Source organism: Bipolaris oryzae (genome assembly GCF_000523455.1).
Source record: "Bipolaris oryzae ATCC 44560 unplaced genomic scaffold scaffold_1, whole genome shotgun sequence".
NCBI classification, from domain to species: Eukaryota; Fungi; Ascomycota; class Dothideomycetes; order Pleosporales; family Pleosporaceae; genus Bipolaris; species Bipolaris oryzae.
In genome coordinates, this window is record NW_006911277.1 from 125,128 (window position 1) to 134,734 (window position 9,607).

The 9,607-nt window shown below is 49.5% G+C and overlaps 4 protein-coding genes across 4 annotated transcripts; 1 reads left to right on the forward strand and 3 right to left on the reverse strand.

The window, feature by feature from the left end:
• Positions 1 to 1,722: 1,722 nt before the first annotated feature.
• On the reverse strand, positions 1,723 to 1,992 carry COCMIDRAFT_47379 (uncharacterized protein; the record flags this gene model as incomplete). The annotated part of the gene is made up of 2 exons (XM_007684194.1): positions 1,723 to 1,860; positions 1,927 to 1,992. Coding segments are annotated over 2 exons (204 nt in total), but the record flags the coding sequence as incomplete, so codon positions are not given.
• A 2,531-nt stretch (positions 1,993 to 4,523) lies between these two features.
• Positions 4,524 to 5,548, forward strand: COCMIDRAFT_273 (uncharacterized protein; the record flags this gene model as incomplete). The annotated part of the gene is made up of 2 exons (XM_007684106.1): positions 4,524 to 5,008; positions 5,074 to 5,548. 2 exons carry the CDS (start codon positions 4,524 to 4,526, stop codon positions 5,546 to 5,548), a joined length of 960 nt encoding a protein of 319 aa, XP_007682296.1.
• A 157-nt stretch (positions 5,549 to 5,705) lies between these two features.
• COCMIDRAFT_80196 (uncharacterized protein) lies at positions 5,706 to 6,953 on the reverse strand (the record flags this gene model as incomplete). The annotated part of the gene is made up of 1 exon (XM_007684218.1): positions 5,706 to 6,953. The coding sequence occupies one exon, from the start codon at positions 6,951 to 6,953 to the stop codon at positions 5,706 to 5,708; it is 1,248 nt and encodes a 415-aa protein (XP_007682408.1).
• Positions 6,954 to 7,768: 815 nt separating this feature from the next.
• On the reverse strand, positions 7,769 to 8,251 carry COCMIDRAFT_275 (uncharacterized protein; the record flags this gene model as incomplete). Its single annotated transcript, XM_007684107.1, has 1 exon — positions 7,769 to 8,251. One exon carries the CDS (start codon positions 8,249 to 8,251, stop codon positions 7,769 to 7,771), a length of 483 nt encoding a protein of 160 aa, XP_007682297.1.
• Positions 8,252 to 9,607: the final 1,356 nt, after the last annotated feature.

The window sequence follows — 9,607 nt, forward strand, 5'->3', positions numbered from 1 at the left end:
TTATGCCGGTACACATAGATACTAGTGTATTTTCCTATTCTCATACCAAGAATCAAGACTTACAATGCCGCAATACGATTCTGCTGGGATAGTAGGGATCCATGCTAGCAAAGCGAAAAAGGTGGTAGAGAAAGATCTCATGTTTTGCGAATCGTCTGTGGTACTGGAGTATGAGTGAATATTTGCTATGTAGTAGACAAAAACTAGAGAGATCTCTCTAGTTTATATAGTTCTCTTCGTCCTACTTAAAATAGACTCTGATGTAGAACATCAGCCCAGCTTTGTGTTGGATGTGATTGTTAGTGCTACGGACATTGACGGAATATGCTTGTCTCTTCTAAGCCGATATCAAAAGCTAAACCCCGCTTCTATCGTATTGTGTGATTCCACGACTTCCGTAGGGTGAAGATCATAGAGTACCCCTACAACGGATATTCGTAACTCCTGTAAGCAGGCGGGCCCTGCTTGACATAGGCTCTAGCTAAATTCAATAATTTTACGTTAGTAAGGCGAAAAGAAAAAGAGAGAAAGAAAAGAAATATGCCTTTCCACCTCTCATTGTACTTCCTCCAGTCTTTATCTCTCTTTTTGCACTCTTCTTCCTTTTTTTCGACCTTCATTTCTCAAAAGAAAGATAAAAAACAAGGGAGGAAAGTAAAAGAGAGAGAAGAAGCCCTAAGTTACAGTGCCCTTATAGAATATTGGAAACACCGTCACACGAATAGAGATCCCTGCCCTTGTGGAGTGATGAATATAACCTAAACGGGAACTCAACAACCTTCACCCGTCCGCAGCCATCCGAGCATCTTACTGTGGTACATGGCACAAGTTTCGTATGTGGGCCACTAGCAAGGGGACGATACAGACCGGGATTGAGAGTAAGAGTTATATTATAAATAGTACGATCTATACCAATTAGAGTTGTGGTTATAAAGAATATACTTGGATTTCTCTATAATAAATGAGGTATAGAATCATCCGAAGTAGAGCCCCATCATCATTTTAGCGTCTCCATATACAAAACTTATACCATGTACTACAGAACATCACACGTAATATCCAATGTGCTAAGTACGAAGTCTCTACCAATCGAGAGGCTTATTCGCGTTATAGCGTAACCTGCTCGAGAAGATAGAGTTTCTTATAGATTGTTCCAGGTACTTCCGATAAGTCGTTCAACTATTTTTCTACGAATCTACGGATTTAAGCCAGGAATAGGCCATCGGGTTCCTAGCAACGGCCAGATCGTCGCGAATTTGGGGATAAAAAAGAAGGGGATGTGAGATTTCAGTGCTTTTCGGCTTAGACTTCGCAGTACCCATTCAGCGTCGTCCTCTAATTTCACACAATATGAACCTCTTCATCACCAGTCCATTTAAGTAACAAGCTCTCCACAACCTTATCTCTATTCTTACCATTCCACTCTTCCACGAGCTTAGAACTCGGCTTTCCCTTGTCCATCTTCAATTTGGTTGCTCCAGAGCTGGACTTGCCGGCCGCCCATCTGAAGAAAGGACTAGGAACCGTTTTTGAAGTACTGCTAATTTCCGAGTCGCTGTCATCCAAAGTACCAGCAGAAAAGTATGTTGCTTCAGGTGGAGGTGGTGGAGGTGGTGGTGGTGGGGATGGAGGACGGTTTCGAAGTGGATCCGAAGGTTCAGGTGGAGGTGCAGGCTGAGAGGGCTCAGGCATAGGCCACATGTGCATGGTCACATTCCAACCTGGCTGTACTAGGTATTGCCAGACCTGTGGAAGGATGACCTGGCCGTCAGGCCCCATAAGATCGTAATGGCCTTCTTGGATATGAGGCCCAATTATATCGACATGGAGGAAGGCTTGCTTGATGAGTTCTTCCATACTCTATAGTGGTGGATTAGCTGCGATGGAACAATTACATATATCAGGGGTACGTGGGTATCAACTTACCTTCCACGACTTGACTAGATGATACGGAAACGTGAATTTCCTTCCCACGGCATCTTTGAAGTTGATTGTTGCCTTCGCCTCGCTTGGAATAGCCTCTTTCTCCCTAAAGAGCGTCTCGATATCAATAGGTCCTTCTTTCCTTTCCGCTGAAGATGTAATCCAAACCAAAGTCACAATGTCGAGCTGACCAAAGACGGTAGGTACGCTCTCTTTGTGCCACACATCTACATGTAACAGCTTAGCGTCTCTGGATTCAATGTGGGCGAGGATGAGATGCCGTTGGTAGCTGTTAAGGTCGTGTAAAGTTTTCAAGGGACTACGGTTTTGTGCCTCTTGCTTCTGTAGAGTGGCGTGGATCTCTGTCTCCAGCAAAGTGAGTTCTACAATGCCTAGAGAAGCGCCAAAGCCAGAGCTTAGGCCAGGAAGCACGCTGAATGTCCATGCTTGTAGAAATTCATGAACATCATTCGTTTTGGTACCAGGAGAGCTTGATTTGGGTTCTTCGACATTGGTAGCCTCGCTTTTTTGGGGGGCTGCTCCTTCTGGTGGTCCCTGTTGGTGTTGCTTACTCTTGTGTAGTAGACTGGAATTCGTTTTTGTTTCGGTGAATGGCCCATGTATTGCTGCTCTTCGTGCATGAAGCGTCTTACTCGTCTGATGGTTTTGGGATACATCTTTCTCGATATTGTCCTGGGCGTTTTCGGAATTTGGTGTTGCAGATCGGCCGGCGTCTGCCTTGATTAAGCCTTCACTATTCCTAGCTGATGTCTTGCTCAGAAGAGCTTCTGTAGGCAGACTGCCGGAAACTGGAGAGCAGTCTGCCTGAGATGTATTACGTTCTCCCGAGGCCAGCTGGTTTTGGTGAGTTAAATTGGTGTCTGCAGCTGGCGGCTGATTTGGATTACTTTGCTGTCGCACGGCTTCATTTGATGTGACTTGCTCCGCCCCTACGGTAGTTTCCGCATCTTTCTCGTTATTCCTATCCTTGTTGTCATCGACATCGCCTTCTAGCCTCTTCTTACGCCCACCATTCCTAAAGCTGATCTTTTGAAAAAATTTCTTGACTCCATTCTCCTTTTCTTCCTCAGACATGTCGTCTGAGCTACTTACTTTGAGAGTTCCCGCCCTTTGCAGCCTCAAAATCGTTGCCTTCATCTCTGTCTGCTCCCGTTCATCAACCCGTCTGCCAGAGCTTTGTTTTTGCACGATTGCTAAATTAGCCACTGCCACCATCAACAGGAGATTGGTCTTTGAGTCTCGAAGATCGGTACGTAGGTCATTAAATTGTGGTTGCAGGAAGGGCCATTTAGCCTTTTCAGAGCGAGAGAGCTTGATTTTAGAGTTGGGTGGTGGTATTATTCCTTTGACTTGTCTGGTCGCTCGTTCAAGGTACTTCTTAACCTGGCCGAAGATAGATTGGCAATGGTGCAGAGCTGAAGATATGTCTGAGAGCGCGTTGGAGTTGAAAATGGAAGTGTGGGTGTCATTGGGCCGGGATTGAGGCGTTATGAGATCCCGCAGTTGGTTTCTGTATAGCGGTGTGAACACCACTGAGCAAGGCTGTAACCTGGAGATGGCTTGACAGGCATAAAAAGAAAGAGACTCACAAGATCCCGCAGGTACTACTGATATCATTCGCAATACTCTCGACTCTCTCACTGGCAGTGCTGACCGTCTCTACAAGAGCAAACAGCGATATAGATACCTGTACTCCCGCAGCCGCTATGCCCACGACAGAACCTGCAATGCTTAACGGATCTGACATTGGGCAGTGGGCCCTCCGCAAATAATAGCGAGATTAAATTTTGAAAAATGATTTGGCAGCCATCGAGAACACTGAAGTCGTAGCTAGATAGGGCAGTACTGTAGGCATGAGGAGGAGAGTAGAGGGATAGGTGCCATGTTGGCATTCGCTGGCAGCTGAACACTACCCCTGTAAGGCGCTAGTACTGTACGGGAAGTACAAAGTTGACGGGAGAACAGGAAACCAATTAGGCGTGCTACTGTACCCACAACCATGTCTTGTTCCTTGTCAGCCATGTATCCATATTTTTGGTCTTTTTAATGCTCTTCTTAGTTATCGCGTAATCATCAACTCGACTAAAATGCAACCTTTCAATGCCGCGTTACCAAATAGAGCGACAGAATGCGAAACTTGTCAACTACCTGTCATTCGCCAAAACAACGTGGGGCCATCCTTGACAACAGCTCAATTCTTAGGATATAAAAGCACATGGAAATCTCAAGATTCAGGTCTCTCTCCCATCTCAGCCTCGTGGGGAATTTAGCATTAAATAAATAAACACCACTCGCACCCCACCAAGTTCCACCCCTCCATCCGGAGCTTGTTCGAAACAAGCAACGCGGCCCATCCATCCCCTCCCCCGCTGCTGACCCGGGGAAACCACTCCATCACCGCTCTGTGGCCCACCTTGGAACCACCCCCGGAATCTTACCTGCGTGCAGGCGCCTGGGCTGACGCAAGGAAAGTACACCATGTCATACCACTCTCTTTAACCACACCTCATCTTTATATCCGTGAGACTCCACCTCCGTCACATCCGCACGCGACCATACCCACTCCCCCTCTACCCACAATGAAGCTCAAAGCCACCCTCCGCGCCCGCATACCAGGGATTCACTGGAGTCCGCACGACCTCGCATCTTCAGAACCCTCGTCATCATCCTCAAAACCCAAATCGCGAATGTCTTTTTCACTAAAGTCATCCGCTCCCGACTCCGCAACTACCACCCGCCCCCGCAAATCCAGACTGGGCTCGACGACGCCCTCCGAACCCAATGTCGAACTTGACGCGCGCACACTGGCGCAGGGCCAATCGCTATTCTTCGCCCGTCTACCAATTGAGTTGCGCAGAATGGTGTACGAATTTGTCATGGGCGAGGAAGTCGTGCACCTGACACTGAGCCAAAAGCGGCGGTTCGGCCATTGTATCTGCCAGTGCGAAACCTCCATGTCTCACAAAGGCAAGCACCAATGTACCTGTCGCGTCCTCGTCGGTGGTAAAAAAGGCGCAAGACTAGATTCCAGCGCTGCAGCCCTGGTGCGAACATGTAGACGCATGTATGTCTTCTCTTTCCTTCACACTCCCACTTGGATATGAATGGGAAATAGCTAACTGTGTATAGATACGCAGAAGCAATCCCGCATCTCTACCGCACACACACCTTCTCCCTTCTCCACATCACGCACCTACTCTACCTCCCATCTTCCGTCCCCCAACTCCGACTCAACACGATCCGCACGCTGCATCTCCGCTGGGCCATCCGCGCGCTACCGTATCTCCGGCGTGGTCCCTCGAGTCGCGTGGCATATCGCGAGGATACTGCGAATTGGGAGACGGGGTGGGGGATTATCGCGGGAATGCAGGGGTTGAGGGAACTATATGTTGTGCTCATTGATCCGAGTCCGCAGGGGTTGTGGGAGAGGAATTGGTTGCAGCTTGAGGATGTGTTGATGGAGAGTGTGAGGGGAGTTACGCGGCCGAGGGATGCCGTGGTGGTGATGCCGTATCAGAGTTGTGGGGTGGATTGGGATATGGGGGATGGGTGTGTACGGCTGGTGAGGCCGGAGGATGGGGGTGCGGAGGAAGGGGAGGAGTGACTTGTACAACATCACTTTTGAGGAGTGAGTCTAATACGCTGTATATAACACTACCATCACAAACATTTAATCAACTTCAAATCACTGACATGATTCATGTTCAATACTTTTATTCAACATTATCTAATCATCTATCATTCCCTTTTTCTTCCACTCCTCACAACCCAAAGCAATTAGCATAGTAAGTAACCGTAGCCGGCCAATCCGTAAACATGCCCAGGATCCCCACATCTTGCGCCAGCACATCCAACACAGTATACATATCCCCATCATTATTCGTAGCATTCAGCACATACTGATAGTAGTACCCCCCGCCATCAATTTGCAGCCAACCGGACCGCTCAAACGACCACGCAATCATATCCAAGCCATGCTCCTGACACGCCAGAGCATACTCTGATGGCACGATCTTGCCCTTGTCATCGAGCTTAGTGAGAGCGAACATGGCAGGCGCCATGATCTTGACGCCGCGGGCAGCGAGGTCAGGGATGTTAGCTGTAGCGTTTGCGTAGCCAGCAGGGGTATCGACGCGTTCGTCGAGGTAGACGGCTTGGTTGCCGAACTCTGGTTCGTTGTCGATCCAGTAGAAGATGTCGTCTGGCAAGAAAGATTGCAGCCAGACGCGGGAGGGATCGATGTCGTACTCGCGGAATTTGTCGACGAGGTCCTGGGCGTATTGCTCTTGGGTGTAGCCGTCAAACGGCATCGGTACCTCAGGGGTCTTAAGTTCAGGTGTGTATTTCAGGCCCCAGCTATCTACGAGGGGGATGTACTCATCGACGGTCATGAGTTTGGGGCAATGTTGGGCGTAGAGGTCTGTTCGGAAGTATTGGGTTCCGTCCATGTATTGTTTGGCGGTTGTGGCGTTGGGGTTGAAGCCGTCCATTTTTCCGCAGAGAGTGCCAAACTCCTCGAGTGTAATGTCTGAAGTGCAGCACTTGGCCGATGCAGCGGTGCCATTGGCAGCGGGAGAAAAGGGCTTGGTGCACTTTGCAGCGAGGGGGGTGTCGAGGATGTTGGTGGTCGTGTGCAAGTCGCATTGGGCGTGGCGGCAGACGAGCTGCTTGTCCTTTGTGAATGCAACATCGCATTCAATGATACCAGCGCCCATACGATGCGCCGCTTTGTAGCTCGCGAGGGTATGCTCGGGGAATTGGAGCGGCGCTCCACGATGCGCCAGGACAAAGTCTGACGTCTCGAATTCTTGCTCCGAGCAGCTCTCCAGCTTCTCCTTCAATGGCCCGTCGTCCATGTCGTCGACGAGGTAGTATGGGCGAGGCCCAACCTGGACATTGAACTTTTTTCCATGGCCATGGCCGTGGCCTCCGGTACGAGGCGCAACTGCAGGTACGGCAGCAGCAGATGCGAGTCCAAGGAGGACAGAGGCGGCGATGAGAGAGCGCATCGTGAGCAATTGTCAAGCCAGCGAGGTCCGGAGAGTTGCAAAAAGGAACGGCCCCTGCAGAACAGACATGACTGCGGCTATGCGGCTTCTTATCTGCATGGGGGGAGAAGCAATCTCTACTCAATGCCTCGGACGGTCCAAAGACGCCGACGAGCTACACGGCTGGGGGACCTCGACGTCAGCTCCATTGCTTCTGCACGTGGGTGAGCTACCCCAGTCAAAGTTCTTGGTGCTGCAGCGGAGAACAGGACGATGGAGTAAAACTACCCCAGCCCGGTTAGCCTGCCGAGCCTGCCAAGCACATGTAGCCGTTCACGTTTTCCAATGCTGCGATAAGATACGTGAACAGGCCCGAGCAAAGTACTCGGAGCAACAATACTGACGGCTGAGAGGTACGCCTCATGCATCATCTCCTCCCCGTCTTGGCCGCATCTTGCTTCTTTCGCCTTGTGGTCCGGTGTGGCGGGAATCCATCGGCCTTTCGGCGGGCCGGCACCATCTTGTGGCTTGCAGAGTGGATACGAATGGAAGGTGGACAGCGGTGCCCGTCTCTATGAGCCACGGCCTTATAGTACGTTGCCAACGGTAGTATTCAACTCGATGTCTCTTTAGATGAAAGCTGTGGGATCCTGTATGCCTGCTTAAGCCCCTTTCATGAAAATGTCAATTCTCTTCAGAGACGTAAAAGGCCTTAGGGCAAGGGGCCAAATATCCGTCCTCGTCAATCCAAGCTGCCGTCTCCGCCTGACCGTCTGTTCATTTCCAAAAGCCATGCAGTCTAAAGATGCATAAATCCCATATCTGAGACCGCCGGTTTACGGTACGCTATCCTCACTCCGTTCTGGCAGCTGGAAGACGCATCTCGACTTCCCAACATCAAGATCCGTAGAACACCTCCAATCTGGAAGCGTCACAGTAAAGTCTCTTGGTGCAGTCATGGTCGTGATAGGTTTAAGAAGTGCTTTTCCGTTCTGTTCCCAAAAGTCTCCGTAGCATTGGAGCCAGAGGTCTAGAAAGAAGAAGAGCCGTATGTGCAGTGTCCGGAGACCACTCATCCTACCCAGCACATCCCACGTCCTGTCCCACTCATCTCGATGTACTTGAGGCATGAGGTCGGCTTGAAAGAAACCATGGCGATCGAGGTCCCAGTCGATGCGGAGATTGGTGATTTGATTCATCCGTTGGGGTTGGATGAAAAATGGCAAGTAGCCCATTGTAGGGTAGTCCTCTACATCTGTAGAGATGAAGAATTTGTTGGAATTGTAAAGGTATTCGACGGCTTCTGAGTAGCTGATCATTCATCAATTAGCTATGATACTACGCCGTTGACGTAATCAACGTGTCCTCGTATCGGTTTCGCCCTACAGCCTTTTGGCAGGGTCGTCGTGCAAAATGTCTACACTCTCTGTACTGAAATATCACGTGGGTAATACTTACATACGGCGACACGTCCTCAACAACGGAAGTGCAATGTGGAGTTTGTGTTTATTCGAAAGGGGCTGGAGGTAGCAGGCACAACCTCGAATAGCACATCGCCGGGCATTTAACTGGCCATTGACAAGTGAAAGATGTATTGGCACCTCGCCCAGTGCTTTTTCATAGATCATTCGCCTTATCTCCAAGGGAAGTTTGGTCATAAAGGCGGATCGATTTTGTGGAAACGTTCTTTGGTATTGCTGTAAGCCTGTCGACGTGATACTCAGAGCGCGTCTGCGGGGGCACGGCACCATGGGTTTTGGGGCCTCGGCGGATACTCCGAACGTTCGTCTACTCTGGTTAGGCATTACCAGTACAATGCAACAAACACAGGGCGAGCAGACTGTCCAAAAGAGACATTTGCACGTGTACCAAGCTGCTTTTCGTATAAAATGGTCAGTCCTAGTCCCAATGTTCTTGAGGCGGTTGCGAAAACGGGCTCCGGGCATGTTTGCGCCACAGGGGCATGAAGCTTTGTTGGTTCAGCCGAGTACCGCGAAGAGTTGCGGTTCGGGGCAAGCTTGAATGGTGCGAACACCCTCTTTACGGCTTGAAAATGACCGGACGCTCGGTATTCAGGGTGTATTCCCGATTCTCTGGGGTGAGATTGGATTCGACTCTTTGTTTGCGTGGAGGAGATGAGGAAAGAACAGTTGGTGTTGGAAACCATGTTGTGGCGCAATTCCGGCCCCACTTTGTGAGACCAACATGACGACGGCTCCCAAACTTGAGATTACTACCCAATACTCACACTTCATTCGTTACCTGCGCCTTCAGCTCGCACTCAACAACCGGACATATTTCAGCTTTGATTAGTCGTGACTATTTTTACCACTTCGTCCTGCGGACATTGTACCGCGTTTCGTCTGATACTGGTTGGTGGCGAAGGCGTTTCTCATCCAAAAGAAAACATACGGAAGCTGCCGCCGGCAAAAGAATAGACGGGCGATACGACGGGTTGCGGTCATTGAATATGATGCATCGTATTATACAATTATGTATCTTCTTCTCAACAGGAAAATGTGTAGCCCCACTACTACAACATGTCTTTATTCTTGTTAGGTGCTTTGGTTGCAGTTGACTACTATAGCATATTTACATTATCTCGCCCTAGCCAACATGATGTGTTAATCAAATCCATTTATTCTTAATCTCAGCCCAAACCCGGCTTTATTTTC